This window comes from Buteo buteo, chromosome 9, assembly GCF_964188355.1.
Source record: "Buteo buteo chromosome 9, bButBut1.hap1.1, whole genome shotgun sequence".
Classification (NCBI taxonomy): Eukaryota; Metazoa; Chordata; class Aves; order Accipitriformes; family Accipitridae; genus Buteo; species Buteo buteo.
In genome coordinates, this window is record NC_134179.1 from 28,402,237 (window position 1) to 28,418,906 (window position 16,670).

Below are 16,670 nucleotides of genomic sequence, written 5' to 3' on the forward strand. Positions count from 1 at the left end.
TCAAGATTGAACTGTACTTCTTTGTATTCGTAATTCATTAGTGGAACTGTAAGGCCCTCTTCTGGATTATAAATTACTGCACGGCCAAGCAAAGTACATGGAAATGACAAAGCCAACCAACACTACAAAAAGGTAAGTATCTCAAAACATATTTTGTTCATAGTATTACCAATTTAATTTCCTGCTTTTCATGTGTATCCGCCCATCTCAGTTACTATAATTTAGTACCTGAGAACAACTTCTTAGCAGATTCTTAATAATAAAGCATTTCTTATGCTAATATTCACCAGACGAGTGGACAGTCTAAAGAGAGTTGTGGAGAGCTTCTCCACAACTTTGTATGAAGATGCTATGCAGCCAAGTGATGCTTGCTTACACTTATTAAGCAACAGTATATACAAACTGAGACATGTGATTCTGCATATATACCTGTCTACATATGTATGTGACTTTCAGAAGATGTCTGAAAATTTGGCTTATACTAGAGGGGGTGTAAAAAACAATGAATAACCGTTACAATGATCTTATCTGAAGTCTTCAAGGGCTGTACAATTCCTTATATGCCTTTTGATTAAATATACACACAAGGACTGTGAAGGTCTTAAAAGTGTAACTTTCCAAGAGATTTACTTACTTGCCTAAGCAAACATTTACTATTGAAAACCAAGACGCTTCTCCACAGACAGAAGGAAAGAAAATATTCTAGAACGTGCTGTACAGAATGGCAGAATTTTAATGGATCCATCTGGCTGTAAACAACTGAACTTGAACCATAAATTTTCCTCTTTCTAAAACCAGCCACTTATTCTTCTGTTTGGTCATGTATGATAACAAGAAAACACATATGTAGAAATGCAGGAACAGGTAGTGAGTATCCTATTAGTAAAAACTCTGTACAGAACATTAGACATAGTTTAATTGGTCTGTACATTTTAAAAAAGAAGGACGCTGAAGAAATCTTCATGTCTCATTTTTGGTAAGTTTCTGTCTCCCATCAGCATAGGGCTAATTACGATGGTCTTTCTTCCGTACTTTTGATTTTGGTGCTGCCAAGAAGAAACAGAAAGGGAGAAAAACCATCAGAAGTTAATTACAGTAATACCAGTGCCAGCATTCTTTTAAATCAGGTTGGGATCAAAATGGATCCATTAATGTGAAACCTACCATTGGGATTTTCTTGTCTGTAGAAAGCTTTTAACATTTCCACTGCTTCTTCGGCACGATAGCCAGAAATGCACTGTTCGAATTAGAATAGTGTTCATGAGCGCATCTGAGAATAACATATTCCATGCTTCACAAGAATGCCTGAAGTGCAGAGTAAATGTAAACTGTACTGTCTGTTTAGGGGTCAGAAAATCTCCCTTTTCAGGTTGAATACCAAATACAGTTGAAAAATACTGTGTTAAGCCTTAGCAGAGTAAGTGATTTCCCTAATAACTTAAAGTAAGGCAAAACAAACTTTCTTAGTAACTTTGGTAAAAATTTTATGCAATCCCCAATTTCTTTCTTATTAATGTGTTTCCAACTTACTTCATATACCCCTCAAGCACTTGGAAATGTAAGAGACATACACCTAGGCATTTGTAGATAAGATTCCTACAAAAAAACATTGGTCCACACACCTGTTCTTTATTCCTAACAGTCACCTCTCAGACCTTTTTGGTCCTTCTAAAATATTTTTCCAGGCCACGAACATAATGAGAAAGCGTTTTAAGTGTCACTAACATGAAATGAATCTCCACCCATACTAGAAAATAATGCATCACACCTATACATCCCACTGCAGTTGCCTACAGAAACAAAAGGATTTGTAATAGCAAGAATCTTCCCCTTTCTTTCTTCTGAACATGTAGAAAAATTAAATACCACATGCCAATGTTAGTAAATGAACACTCTTCCAGTATTGACTATACAAATTAACTCAGATGCTAGTCTCAAACACCCTGAAAGAAAGATGCTTAATATGTTTACACTGGACTGCCAAACAGTATTGTCTTGGTGACTGAAATTCTTTCTGAGCCTTGAGCCTTTAGTGCTTATTTACAATGCTGAAATATATGACTTGTTTTTTTACACTCATTAAATCATAAATGTTAAGTGTGGAAAAGAACTCTTAAGAACCCTAATCCGTATCCTTGTATAAGGCAGGATCGTCTACAACTACGTATAATGTAATAAATATAATGCTATAAATATTCTCTATCTATAGGTATGTATAGGTATACTAGTATAATGCTGTAAAGTATCTAGATTTATGTATACTATACCTCCACTGAATGTTTGTCCAGCCTTTCTTAAATCACAAAGATGCCTCATTCTCCCCAGACGCTCTGTTCCAGTCCTTCAGTATCCTTACTGTTCATAAAGTTTCCCGATATCTAAGCTAAAATTCCTCTGCTACTTTTGCAGTCCGTATTTATTTTGGGATTTGAACTATATGAAGTAAGTCTAAGCTAATGCATTTTACCTCATATATGGATAGACTGGGAGCAAAAATACAATCATTTCCAGTTGCTCAGCTAAAATCCAGTAACTTAGTAAGCTGCTGTTACTTGATCTTTATTGATTATGTGTTTGTACATTCTGCAGTTTAAAATAATTTTTCCCTCATCTCTTCCTACAGCATACACTTACTGTTCCAAGTATTACACATCTTCTAGATACATTTATTCCTTACCTTGGTCCACAAATGTAATTCTTTCCTTTCCCCTTTGATGCATCCTTTTAATTATTTTAAGACTGTCATCAGGCTTTTCCTCAATTTTCTTTTCTTTAAGGACTTAAATTTTTTACATTATTTTCTTGTTAAGTCAGGTTTACTTGACTTTGATCATCTCTCATCTAAGTCCTCTTAAACTGATGCATAACATTCTCAAAGCATGGTAATGAAGCTAGGCACAGTACCCTAGCTAAAAAACAAGGGAAAATATTTTATAGCTTACTTCAAATGGTTCTCCTGTGTCTACCATATCATCAGACGAGATGCTCAAAACTGAGCCACAGCCTCCAAATCGCTCATTTCGACAGCCATATATGACCCGTGGAATTTATGTGAATGAGTTAAGGTATTAAGTTAAAAGTGAAAAGCAAGCAGGAAGTACAGTAGCCCAATTTAAGCAGTCATTAAATTTCACTAAAATGTGCTTGTACTTTTCAAAAGTAAATTAGTTTGCACTACAATGCCTCCCTCATAAAATCAGAACTTACTTCTGAATAATGTAAGATGTATTGCTGAAGATGCACATCCAGCCTTCCTCAGAAAACGAGAAGCATGAATCCCAAAGCAGAGGCATACAAAGCCATAGTTTACTGATTGTTATAACATTCAAAACTGAACACTGAACTAAGATTAGCTCATTTTACATAATAACAGATATCTCTAAAATGTATTTTTACATCCCTAAGAGAAATCGTTGTTTGTCATAATTGCACCATTTCTCTTACATTCTTGAGGCTCTTACTATTTACCATCCAATAAATGTGGATGGGTGCAGAGTCCGAAACCGTAAGATGGTACCCTGTTGGCTTTGCCTTACAGCATCAAGCCCTTCCCTGTGGGCTCACTGCCAAAAGAGTAACGTTTTAACATGTGGTTTCCCAGCATGAATAAGCATGAAAGGATACTCATCAAGCGCACGGCAGCTGCACACATGATACAAGGCTCTACAGTTACGTACAATACCGAGTGTGCAAACACTTCTGTATAATCTCTGTTGTGTTGCTTGCACCAGTCAAGGACCTGATCAATTGCCACCATTTCTGCATGTCGAGTAGCCTAGGAGATAAAAATAAACATTTTCTTGAAGTTTGCATTGATTCACAGCTTTAAGCTTCTCATTTGTACAGATACAAATGAAGTAAGATGCAATGTCAGAAAATTATTCTTTCAAGTCAAAGGCACGATGGCCTGACATCTTATTTATTAATAGTGCAATTATTTTAACTTCTGTTAAAGAAGTAATGCAATGCTTTCTTGTCTCTTTTTAGTACACTTCTTTGCTGGTTCAAGTTGCAAAAGAAATTTCACGCAGCCCAAACTGCAGAAGAAATACTCAGCCCAAGAAAGAACACATTCAACCTCCACCTCATATGCAGCACACGCAAGATCCACAAGCACAAACCAGTTTTTTCTTCTACCTGTTCCCAGGCAGAGGAGTCTGCTCAGAAGTTCTCCTTTCTCTGTCATACCAGCATAGTAAGACAAGACATGAAAGCTCTGCTTAAGGGACACAAAAAGCTCACTAGAACAACTGATATAGCCCACTGTGCTTCCAAGAGCAAGAATGCAGGCTGTGTTACTTTTGCTGGAAATATTAAGAAACTGCTCCTAGCTGGTACCTTTTCCTGCCGCTGACAATGTTACTGTGCCTGCATGGAATGAATACACTGTGCATGTGCAAAAGTTTCTGGAACTGCTTGGCCTACTGTGTAGACACAGTATTTCTGGTTTGCATCAGGTTTAATGCTGCCTGGGAATACATACATGTACAGTAAGTCCCTCAAGTAATAGGCAGGGATTGCAGTATATGCCTGATTAAAAAACAGACAGAATAATATTGATTTCTCTTTTTTTAATCCAAGACAACTGAATGATGAGTATCTCAGAGGTCACAGCAATAGGTATAGCACAAACACCTGAACAGAATAAGTGTTGACTTTAATTGCAGAGAGACAAAAACAATCAGTAATGTCCCAGTATTGCTCTGGAATGTCTGCAGCGGTGTGTTTTGCCAATCACATCACAGCAAAAATATCAGAAACTACTAGTTATGAAAGGACTCTCCAGTTAAAGCCTGATGGTTATTTGAATTAAGGCTATTTGTTAGTATTTTCCTTCTTTTTAATCTATTCTGGAAAAAGGATGTTTTTGACAGAGGTACAAGACTAAGACTTAATCAATCCAAATTATACTTGTACCTCTGCTACATAAGTCTTTATGTGACCTGAGATAACTTCCTCTCAATACATGAACTTGGGTTAATGTTTTAGCACTGTGAAGATCTGTGATGATAACTGTGAGATGCTCTACAATATATGGCAAAAGACTCACGTATAAGTAACTTAGTGGTAAGTTTAATACTGTTTAAAAAATGTTTTAAAACTCCTACAGAGATCTACATTGCCTATGCCTACATTAGGAAATAGTGCAGTGCAAGAGGAATGTATCTGTAGAGCAAAACAGTGCTGAGGAATCAACACCAGTTCAGGGGAGTTTACACTGGCCAAGCTCCAGTTTAGTCCCATGGATGGTATATTCCCAGCAACAGCTGGAGTGCATTAGGTATGCTCCCTGAGCGCATCTTTTCAGTATAGTTTCATCTGAAAGGAAGACAGTTTGACATCTCCGAGACACAAACCAAAGCACGGTAAGAAGACACAATCAAGAAATTTATTCCATGAGTGCACTTGTGATCTGAACTAACATACTAATGAACCCACTCAGAATAAAAACATGGATCTGAATCAATATGCAGACATGATTCCTCCAGACCTACTAGTGAAATGTTGCCATGAAGGTTCCGTAGTTGAATAAATGAGATCACATCAGCTGAAGTCTCAGTGCACACACGTTATGGAGACACAAAGCACAATGCCCTCCAGCAGAATGATGCCTCAGAACTACTATAGCTGCCGTAACTCAAAAGTGTAAGCTGTGGCTATTCTAGTTTTGTGCCCCTCGGATCAGAAGAGACATGAATACCATATTGGCTTTTCAACTCCTGAGCATGAACTGAAAGCATATAAGCAATAACTCTTCACTACCGGAGGAAAACATGCCTCTAACCTATGACACTGCTTTATACTGAGTACACTGAGTAGCTTTTAGGCCTCTGCTGATCTTGGAAGTACAAGTTAAGAAAAGCCATGCAGCTGCTGTAAGTCATACTGGCTTCTGTGGTAATAGAAGACAGCTACACAAAAGAGATTACACTAATATATAATATTACTCAATCCCAGTGCATCCCCATCTTAAGTAATACATGCTGGTTTGGTCATCTCACCTCATGAAGACATGGGAACACAAGGACAAATTCACCACAGGGTGAGAAAGGATTATCCAAGTTACAGAACAGTACAGAGACTAACTAGACTACAGCTCTTAACTCACCACATACAATCATTAGTTTTCCAAGTTAAGATGACTACAGTAGAGGTTTATAAAAATCAAGAAAAATGTGGAAAAGCAAACAGTAAATTGTGATTTATTATTTCTCATAACAAGTGGGTACCCAATGAAATTATCCTGCAGCAGATTTAAAACAAACAAAAGGAAGTACTCTTTCACAAAGCACATAATTAAATTGTAGAACTCGTTGCCACAGGATGCTATGGAAGCCAAAAACATAAATGAGTTCAAAAAAGGTTTAGACAAATTCATGGAGGATATGTGCACAGACAGCTATCAGAAACAAAGGTCCAGATACAGTCTTGGGCTCTGGAAGTCCCTAAGCTATTCACTTTCAGAACTGGAAAGGATATGCAAGGGGAAGATTTATGCTACTCTCTTCCAGTTTCTTGAGCTCCTTCCTTAAGCACCTGCTAAAGATCCCTCTTAAAAGACATGATATGGGGGAAAAACTGACCTTTTAGTTCTGTCTTAAGATATTATTTTGTATTGAGTGATGACTAGATACTCCTTTTTATTGACTCACTGTGTGTAAAATTAAAGAGAAAAGCAGATTATTTTCATTTTGAGTCACTGGCTCAATTCATTAGCTTCTATAAACCCCTACTGTTTTTTTAAAAACTTGCCCAATCTTATGCATTATTTTAAAGCCAAAAAACCAAAAGCAGGTCAGAGTAGCAAGGGAAAAAGAGAATTGTTAGAGTGGCAAATGGTGTTCCAAGGAGAAATTATTTGAAGCTGATGTCAGTGGGGAAAAAGCCTTGACAAAGCCTTAAAATAGTGCCCCAAACTGTGGCAAATGTTTTATAGACAAATAAAGATATCATCACTGCCCTGAAAAGCTTACCTTCTAAATCTTAGACTAGAACTAAGAAGTGAGAGTAAAAGGGGCCAAAGCTCAAAGTTCTATATTATCTTATGGCTTCATTAGGAATTTAAGAGTGCAAACAATACTTCAGTTATCGTGTATGGTACTTGCAAGGTGATCTGAGCAAAGACACATGCTACAGTGACCCAACAGGAGATAACAAAGACAAGTCTGTGTGTATCAACAAAGGACCTGAGTCAGAGAGCATTTTAGTGGGAAGCAAATGATTGCATCACACGTGGGAAAAAACATGCCCAAAAATAGGGTTCTATTTGGGAAGGGTCACATACGTTATAAGGAAGAAAATTTTCAGGTTGGTCTGAAGCAAGACTGTAAACAAGCAAGTGTGGGAGCTGCCAGAGGGAGCACAGTACTGGCACAAGCTTGTGAATGTATTGCCAGGCTGTTGAAAATGAGTGTCTTACACAGACATTTGTTGCACTATTGCCCAATGAATACAAATAATGACATGCCTAACTATTTTGAAATGCTGATGCCACAGCCATGCTCCTAAAAAAATAAACCAAACACAGCTGTATATAAACTCCCTTCTTCCAACAGCAACACTTTCCAGAAGAATGTGATGATGATCAATAATTTTGCAAATAAATTCCACAGAGTAAGCAGCAGTATCTCTGACGTTAATGTGTTCTGCTGTGGACATGCAGGGCAGAAACAAAGTAAGCAGGGTGACAGGAAACAGACTGAAAAAATTAGAGAGCTTTCAGCAACTAAATCTTCTTGCCAAAATGAGCAGTTTAGGAACAGAAAGAAAGAGAGCATAAAGAAGACCCTACCTGCTCCTAACTCCAGTCAGTGAGATCAGAGGATGCAGTGACTTACTTAACGAAAAGATGGAATTTATTTGACACAAAGCCTAGTGGCAAGTTGATTCCTGCAAGGGCAGAATTGTAAAGAAGGACTGCAGACCTAACTGGATAAACACAGCATTTTCTAAAAGCAGGAAGAAAGTTTTCATGGAGTAAAAAAAGCCAATATATTCTAAAGCTACATTTTGGAGGTCAGAAAGCAAAGGCTAAAGGAAGAATCACCAAATGTCAACCTTGCAAAACAAATTACATAAAAAGTAAAAATACCTTGAGACAAAATGTGAAAAAGGAGTTTGAACTACTACAGTGACCTTGAGATGAGGCTCAAATATAATTATAGTACTACACCAAAAGAAAATCAGTATTTTGCCTTCTCAATAAAAATGACGCCGAAAACGTGGTCAAAAGGCAGAATAAGAGTATGAAAGCACAAATTACAGTGTATGAGATACAGAATTAGGACTTTAAAATTATGAAATTGCCTAGGGCATGGAAGAGAGATAAGAGGCAAAACCCCAAGTTGATAGATCATCTCCATCAGAAAAATACTAAAGAACTTGTGCATGAGGCTGCCAATCTCATAGCAATGCTTTTAATACATCAAGGGAGAGTATCACGTGACTGAAACCTGTCAGAGTGAACAGAGTCACTGAAATGAAAAATAGGAAGGACATACAATCCTGACATCTACAGATCCAGGATCACCTCAACAGCAAAACAGGCAACATAACAAACTTTGAAGGTAATGTTATAAGGACTAGTCTGTAAAAGGAAAATGAAACAAAATACAATGTGGATTTACTAAGATAGTTGACTTTAAATTAACCTAGTAACTTTCTTTGACAAATGTTTCTTCTAGGCAAGAGAAATACCAATCTCATCTCTCTGGACTCCTACAATGCATCTGGCACAGTGCAACATGTGAAATTATTGTCATTCTGGGGAAAATTGCATAGCACAAGAAACGTAAGGTAAGCAAGCAAAGAACAGAAGTTGCATTGCAAGGGGAAATATTTGTACAGAGGAAACTAATTAGCAAAGATGCTCAAAGATCATTTTGCTTAAATGTTTTCAGTTGTGACGTTGGCATTAACTGGAGAAACACCTACAGAAAACAGCTAACAGTGTTATGTCTTGCATGTGATGGATCGGAGTGTCACTCAAGAGGTGGATGGCCTTATAGATGGGAGTAAAAAAAAAAAAAAATTAAAAACAACAAATGAAAAATAACAAAACAGCATGAAAGACCAAGGAAGCTCCAGAAAAGATGGGTGGACTTACTTCAAGGGAGAATGGGAAGTATTACTGTTATCAACTAGGCACAAGAGAAAGTCCATCTGGAATAAAGTATACAGTTCTGGTTAAGTGAATTCAAGAAAGATGAATCAAAGCTGCAGTGGATGTATACAAGAATTATTAGAATGAACACAGAAAGAAAGCCTATCTTCTGAGAGGAGATTAAACAGTTGGCTTGGGGAAAACAAGGAAAAATAAAAGCCAAAAGGGAATACAACTTTAATACATCCAAGCTATGTAAAATAATGGATGATGCTGGCACAAGAACAAAGAGATCTAAACGGACCATAAAAAGTTTAAAACTGGAAATCAGATGTTTTCTAGCCATCTGAGGAATGATGTTCTGGAAAAGTCCCCCAATATGAGGTGGGATGAGACATTAGTTTTAAAACAGACCTTGACAAATTTATGATGTCTACTGGAACTGTCTCAATGGTTCAATAGTTTTTTTTTCCCCAGGACTGTTCCTAAATAATGCCAGAAATCATTAGGAGAAAACTGAAAACAATTTCCTGCATTCACATTTCCCAGCAAGTGCCTCTTTCAAGCTTAGACTATATGGAGCAATTAAGTATCTGATACAAAATTCAGAAGCACTGAGTACCCAGCATTTCCAATCACTATAATACAAGCATTTATAAAAATTAAGCCACAAAAGAATTGAAACTTGAGCTAAAGAGAAATTGTAAAAAGGCTTGGCTTTCAAAGATATTAACAGTTTACTGTTTCCAAAAATGCAGACAAATTTTTTAAATCAGGCTACATGGGTTTAAGTACATAGCTTCAGACAACCCCCATGTTAACACTAAAAAGTCCGAAAGCTTCCCTAATATCTTTAAGTTGATTCTGGTTTTGTTATCAGTCTCATCAGTTGTGTTCTGCCTGTTTATTAATGTGTGATTTTTTACAGAGCATTAATACCTCTGGCACAATTTTCCCAGGAAGCGTCTGCTTCTCTGCAGTGTTTACACTGATTTAGCTTTAGATACCTAGCTTCTCCATCATCTGGCTTTCTTGAGTTGTATTAAAAGTATCTTAATACATTATGGATTGTCCTGTAGCACAAATTAGTATAATGATTCATCTTTACTGTTGCACTTTTGAGCTTCAAAGACTCATTTTCACCTTTTGTTATATTTTCAGATTTGAGACATCCAATATAAATTACAGCCAGATCCTGCAGTCAGATTCATTTATACAAAACTTCCAGTTGTACAAAATCCCTGATGGCTTTAACGGGTCTCTGTCATGGTTTAACCCCAGCCAGCAACTAAGCACCACGCAGCCGCTCGCTCACTCCCCCGCTTGCTCACTCCCCCCTCCCTCCCCAAGATCTAATTTGCATGTATAAAATCTAATCTGATGGCTAAAATTGCAAGCATCAGGTCTAAAATTTACAGGCAATAAGTTTTTGAAAGAACAATCCTGTCAAAGGAAGAATTTTTGCAAACTAGACATGAGATTTTGTTACCCTATATATTCTGCAACTCTCCACAACTTCCTGACTCCTTGTCTTCCCCGCTCTCTTCCCAAATGAGACTGGTAATTATTTATTCCTTTACTTGTACGGAACTTTTCCTAGAAAAGCAACACAGTTGGACTTCCAATTTATAGTTCGTTACTTTTGAGATAACCTCATCGCAGCGCACGAAAATGCCAGTTTCCCAGCAACGTAAACCGTTCGTGGAGCGTCTGTGGAGAGAATTTCAAGAGGAAGGCTGCGCAGGTCACCGCTGATCCCCCGGTGCCTTTAAAGGCCCCCAGAGAGCACGCCGGTGGCCCGAACACCCGGCAGGGACGCCGGTCTCCAGCTCGCACCGCGACTGACTTTACGGCCCGCCCCGCTCTCCTCTCTACCCCGTTCCTCCTGGCACCCTCCGGCTCCCTCTCCGCAGCCGGGCGCCGAGGTGACACTTGCCCCAAACTGCCCCTAATCTCCCCAAACCCCTCCCATGACGGCCGGGACGGGTGAAACGGCCGAACCGCCCGTCGGCAGAGGCGGCTGCCGCCGCAGGGCGGGAGGCAACGGCGGCCTCGCCGGGCCGGGCCGGGCCGGGCCAGGCCCCTCGCCCGGGGGAACCCCTCGCCCCGACTCACGTTCTTCGTCTCGTTGACCTCATTCCTGCCCCGCCCCACGGCCTCGCCGTTGTACACCAGCAGGCAACCGACGGGAACCTCCCCCTTCTCCAGCGCCTCTTTAGCCTGCAGGACAGACAAACGCAAGGAGCAGGACAACGTTACCCGGCGGGAGGCGCGGGCCGGGCTTTAACGACCCCCCCCTTCTCCCGCCCCCTCGGCGCTGCCGGGAGGGAGGCCCCGGCCCGCCCGCAGCGGGGTTCCCCGCTCCCTTCCCCTCAGGCCTCCTCCGAGGCTGCCCCCCGCGGGAGGACGGAGCCCGCCCGCCCGCCCGCACCCCTCCCTCACGGCCGGGGAGAGCCCCCCGCCCGCACTGACCACGTCGAGGGCCTGGTCCATCCAGGCCACCGCCTCCTCCTCCTCCTCCTCCATGGCCGGCACCGGCGCAGCGCGGGCGGTGTTTCCGGGGGGCCGGGCGGCGAGGCACCGCGGGCGGAGCCGCCGCTACCGCCCCTTCCGCCGACGCGGGGAGGCGAGGGGCGGCCGGGCCGGGCCGGGCGCGCAGGATGCTCCGGTCCCTCTGGAGCTTCCTCAAGCGGCACAAGAAGAAATGCCTCGTCCTCGGCACCTTCCTCGGCGGTGAGTGCTTGGCGGCGGGGCTGAGGGGCGGCGGGTGGGGGACGACAGGAGGGCTCGGCGCGGAGCCGACCTCGGGGCCTGCCCGCTGTCGCTGAAGTGCTCGCGGTTCCCGTGGCGAGGCCCCCTCAGAGGCGGCGGTCGGCCGCTCAGCCCGACGAGCCGCCGGTGGTCGGGCGGGTTCCCTGCCGGTAGGAAAGAAGCCTCGTCTGCCCGCCGCACCCCTGCCGCCCGGGCCAGCCCGGCGCCGGCCGCTGGCGTGACCGGCCCGGCGGTGCCGCGGGCCCGGTTGGCCCCGTCCCTGCACGGCCGCCGCGGTGGGCCCCGTCCCTGCACGGCCGCCGCGGTGGGCTGTTGCAGGGAGCTCCGAAGTGGCGTGGAGCAGCCCTTCGCCTTGCTGGCGGCACCGGAGCGCGCCCCCCGACCGCCTGCGGGAGAGCTCGGGTGGCAGGAGGAGTTTTCTCTTAGGCGGGCAGGAGAATCTGCACGTCGTCCTGTCAGTCCCGAAACACGGGGATTCGAGTTGCCTGGGGGTTCTTACAGCGGGTGTTCGTGTTGGTTTGAAGTAACGTTTAACTGCGCGAAGCGTGGGTGACGTTTGTGTTATTATTCTTAGGACAGAGGCTGAGAGCTTGTACTTCTAGAAGTGACTTGTGCATTGAGGTGAATTGTCAAATATAAACCGACTGCAGATGCAAAACTTTACTGGAGAGGAGGATTTACAGTAATTACTCAAGCCATTCTTTCTCCCCTAAGGCTCTTGACTTAACCTGTCGGGTGGTTATGGTCTGGTAAGCTCCTCCTTTCCCTGGAGTTATTATAGGGTTATTTTTAGTCGGAACTGGATTTAAAAGAACACCTTGGATCTATCTCTCTGTTTAATAACAAAATGTACATCTGTGCATCTGGAGATCAGATACTCTTCAAAAGGTACGGGCATGTCTTTGCACACTCGGTCATCAGATGTACTTATATCTTATGCAAATGACACAGAATTCAATATTACAGAGTTGATAAGGAAAGTTTGTGTTTGTTCATACCCACTGGAAGTTGCCTGAACAGTTAAATATTCTGAGGGCTACAGGGTTTTTGCAGTACGTTTTGTCTCATATTCAGGTGAGGTCTCTTGCGAAGGTGAATTGCATATACTTCTGACTTGCCTTGATTGTTGTGTCCTCTGCATCCTTTCAGCATGAATTCCTTCTGTGTTTTTCCAAAGAGTGCTGATTAATACACGATAACAGGTTAGATGATGGTTACTGAAGTACTTGTCAGACCACTTCTCCAGTTCACCCCCTCACCTGCAGGTTTTCTGACTCTGCAAGTACAGTAGAACGTAATGTTTACCAGTCTCTGAGCCATCACGCTTACAGCCCACCACGTTAAGTAAACAGATTTACTTTAATATACCAGGCTGTAACCTGCAAGCTGTTCCCCCTCCCCTTCAACTGTCTTTGTGAGAGTGGTGGGCGGACAAATGGGAATAGTAAAAACATCAGTTGTCCCAGTTTCAGCTAGTAAATGTGGATCAGTGTGCAAGTGGGAAAGCACATATTGGGGAGCTTGTGGCTCTTGGTAGTCCTCACAGCCTGAAATCCTAAATTCATTATGTCTAAACAGCCCTCTGCCAGCCTGCAAACCATCCTAATATCACTGAATTTGTAGCTTTTTCCTTATGATTGGTGCTGTTTATGTACAGTTCAGTATCACTTTCATTAAAATGCTACTGACTAGATGAAGTACACTTAAAAATTGGGGACTAAAATAAAGTCATTTAAAGTACGACCAATCCAAAAAAACCCAAGATGCTCCTCTTCTAACAAGCGTTTCAACTTCTGACTGAAAATACTGAGCTGTGCTGTCGTTGTCTGCAGCAGGGATCAAATACCTGTTTCCTTGAGCTGTGTTATATTTGAGAACTCTGTAGAAAATTGTTTTTTTGTATTTGAGACTCTGTAGTAAATGAGGGCATCTGCAAGCAGGCGAACATCTTAGCTGCCACCAGCTGCAACTTGCACCATGTTATTTTAGGGCAGCTTGGGAGACGGAGGGATTTACTGCAGAGTGCTGCACTACAGTTGTCCAGCAGCTGAATTGCGAGTGCTTTGGCCATCTACATATTAGTTATGGATCAGATCTTAAAATAACTTCAGAAGCTATGGTAATGCTGCCACCAATGAATTGGAAATCTGAGATCCACAGAGGACTGTCCTCCAAAAAATACTGCCTAATGTTGAAAGTAGAACGCAACTTTACATCACTGCTTTTACTTGAAGACGAAATATTTGGAAGTGGCTGAATGATTTAAGAAAAGCATCCAGATCTGCTGATTTAATACCAGAGACTAGAATCTGCATCTCTCTGGTGTTTGGTTGGTTTTTTTAAGAGCTGTAGGTGCGTTTCCTCAGAAGGAGGATGTAACAAGGAAAATGGGACATCACAGGGTTTAATGATTTTAAGTCTTTAACTGGCACATGGTCAGAGATTAATATGAATATTTAATAATTCATTAGACAGTACAGAAGAGTCTCTACATTATTACTGATTCAATGTTTTATCAGTGTTGTGTTACTGAAGAATTATTGCACCAAAATCTGAGGTGGTTGGTGGCCTTTCCTCTGTTTACCGAGATGGATTCTTTGTGCGTTATCAGTGGCTGTCATGCTTAATGTAATTTCTGTCAATCCCAACACTGCAACAGACTTTTCTGCTTATGAAGATACAAAACTCATAAAATAAGTACTCAAATTGAGGGAAAAGCAACAGGTGTAATTTTCCCTTAACCATAGAGCGGGGTTGAGAAGACCTCAAGTTGGCAGAGACCCTGTACAAACCCATTCTTCAGAAGTCTGTTCTTTTAGCAATATAAATTAAATTGCATACTAAAAAGACTTAAATCTCTTCAAGCAAGCAAAATCTAGTGCTATGGGATCAAACCCACTAGAAGTATTTAAAGTAGAGAGAGAGCTAGCATGACAGAGCTGCAAGGACAAGTTAATGTTCACTTGTTCTTATTGCATAGGTAGATTCACTTTTTAAAGTGGTTTCTATTTCAGCGCTCAGCATTCAAGGCAGATTTCAATGGATATTACAAAATGATTCACTGTTGAAATTCTCTCGCTGCAGTAGAAGAGCCGGTTCAGGGTGCATCTGCAATGTATTGTTCTGATTTCAGTGGTGAATGAGTTATTGCTCAATCTCATCTGTTGCAACCTTTGGCTTGCAGAAAGAACGCTTCAGCTCAGAAGTCTGTCTGCTTAGCAAAGAAAGTTGTCTTGGTTTGTGAGTGAGTGCAGGGGCGTTAAATAGCTTTTGGTGGGACTCAGTGGTGCCAAGAGAATAAGGCTTTAGTGCCACCTTATTTTAAATATGGTTTTCAAACATAATGAGGCAATTGTATGTCAGTTCATGCACAACTTGTACATAATGACAAACCACAACTTACAGAGCTGTTGATGTTCTGGAAGGATGCAGGCTTCTGTGTGTCAGCACAATTTCTAAATAATAAAATTCTTAACATTGAAAATTTTCCCTTAATTTTTTTTTTTTTTCTGAGGGAAGTATGGCAGTGAGGGTAAAGGTTACACAGGGTTGTAAAGAGGTTTCCTGAAAACTTTATGCCTCCTAGTTACCTATCCCACCCTTCTGCTCCTCTCTCCATCCCACCTGTGAAGAAGGGAAAGGGTTGAGAGAGAGGTAAGCCATAACTTCTGTGATGTGAGAAATATCCTACCTGTTTGAGGCCACTGGCATGAATATGTAAGAGTCTGTAGATTTTGTAAGCTACTTCCATTAGTTACATTAAAATGGGAAGAGTCTGTACAAATGCTGCAGCCAAAGTGGGCTACAGACACAAATTAGAGCATATTTATCTCAGTTCACTGCTAACAGATGAATCAAAGTGTTGCTTCCACGTGGTGTGGGTATTTTAGACCCCGGGTGTTCCCAGTGTTGCAGGACAGTGTCATGGTTTAACCCTGGCCATCAACTAAGCACCCCACAGCCACTCAGTCGCTGCCCCTCCTCCCCCAGTGGGATGGGGAAGAGAATCAGAAGGGTAAAAGTGAGAAAACTCATGGGTTGAGATAAAAAGTTTAGCAGTTAAAAAAAAATCAATAAATTGTAAGGAAAAGGCGGGGCGGGGGAAAAATAACAGAGAAAAATAAAACCTAAGGAAGACAAGTGATGCAAGTGAAAACAATTACTCAACACCAACTGACCCATGCCCAGCCAGTCCCCGAGCAGCGGCCCCCCTGCCAACCTCCCCCCTAGTTTTATTGCTGAGCATGATGTCATATGGCATGGAATATCCCTTGGGTCAGTTGGGGTCAGCTGTCCCAGCTGTGCCCCCTCCCAGCTTCTTGTGCCCCCCCCCCCCCCAGCCTCCTCGCTGGTGGGGTGGGGTGAGAACCAGAAAAGCCCTTGGCTCTGGGTAAGCACTGCTCAGCAGTAAGGAAAATATCCCTGAGTTATCAACACTGTTTCCAGCACAAATCCAGAACACAGCCCCATACCAGCTACTATAAAGAAAATTAACTCTATCCCAGCCAAAAGCAGCACAGGCAGCCAATGCAAATGTAAATACATTTCACTTTGTAGATCAATTTTAAAGCAGTATGAATTGTAGTTCAACATCCTCACTGAGGTTCCTGTACCTGAAGGTTCTGGCATCAGCTGATGTAGTCCTAGTTTGTACCACTCATCTGTTCCTGAACCCTCTGAATCAGAACTGTTGGGACAGTAGTTGTTTGCATAGTTCACATTTTAATGAAAGCAGAAAAAGGTTTACATAGGAATTATCTTTTGGGCAGTCTCATTATTACTGAATTTTCTTATT

General features: G+C 41.8%; 2 protein-coding genes across 2 annotated transcripts in view; one reads left to right on the forward strand and one right to left on the reverse strand.

Moving 5' to 3' along the window:
• Nucleotides 1-11,705, reverse strand: ADAT2 (adenosine deaminase tRNA specific 2). Its single transcript, XM_075035887.1, has 6 exons — nucleotides 11,576-11,705; nucleotides 11,219-11,323; nucleotides 3,625-3,775; nucleotides 2,943-3,049; nucleotides 1,165-1,237; nucleotides 1-1,046 (listed from the first exon to the last, which is right to left on the reverse strand). Exons 1-6 carry the CDS (start codon nucleotides 11,627-11,629, stop codon nucleotides 1,006-1,008), a joined length of 531 nt encoding a protein of 176 aa, XP_074891988.1. The 5' UTR covers nucleotides 11,630-11,705; the 3' UTR covers nucleotides 1-1,005.
• The window catches only part of PEX3 (peroxisomal biogenesis factor 3), a 21,295-nt gene continuing 16,308 nt past the window's right edge, over nucleotides 11,684-16,670 (forward strand). The window contains exon 1 of the mRNA XM_075035884.1: nucleotides 11,684-11,836. Coding sequence (XP_074891985.1) covers nucleotides 11,764-11,836 — 73 coding nt within the window. The 5' untranslated portion in view covers nucleotides 11,684-11,763. The remainder of the gene's footprint in view (nucleotides 11,837-16,670) is intronic.

Bases quoted from the DNA above. Each gene is read 5' to 3' on its own strand.
- ADAT2 (XM_075035887.1), bottom strand. From the start codon at position 11,629: ATGGAGGAGGAGGAGGAGGAGGCGGTGGCCTGGATGGACCAGGCCCTC. The intron at 11,324-11,575 runs GTCAGTGCGGGC...TCTGTCCTGCAG, and splicing joins TGGACCAGGCCCTCGACGTG to GCTAAAGAGGCGCTGGAGAA. The intron at 3,776-11,218 runs GTGAGTCGGGGC...TTTATCTCCTAG, and splicing joins AGGTCAACGAGACGAAGAAC to GCTACTCGACATGCAGAAAT.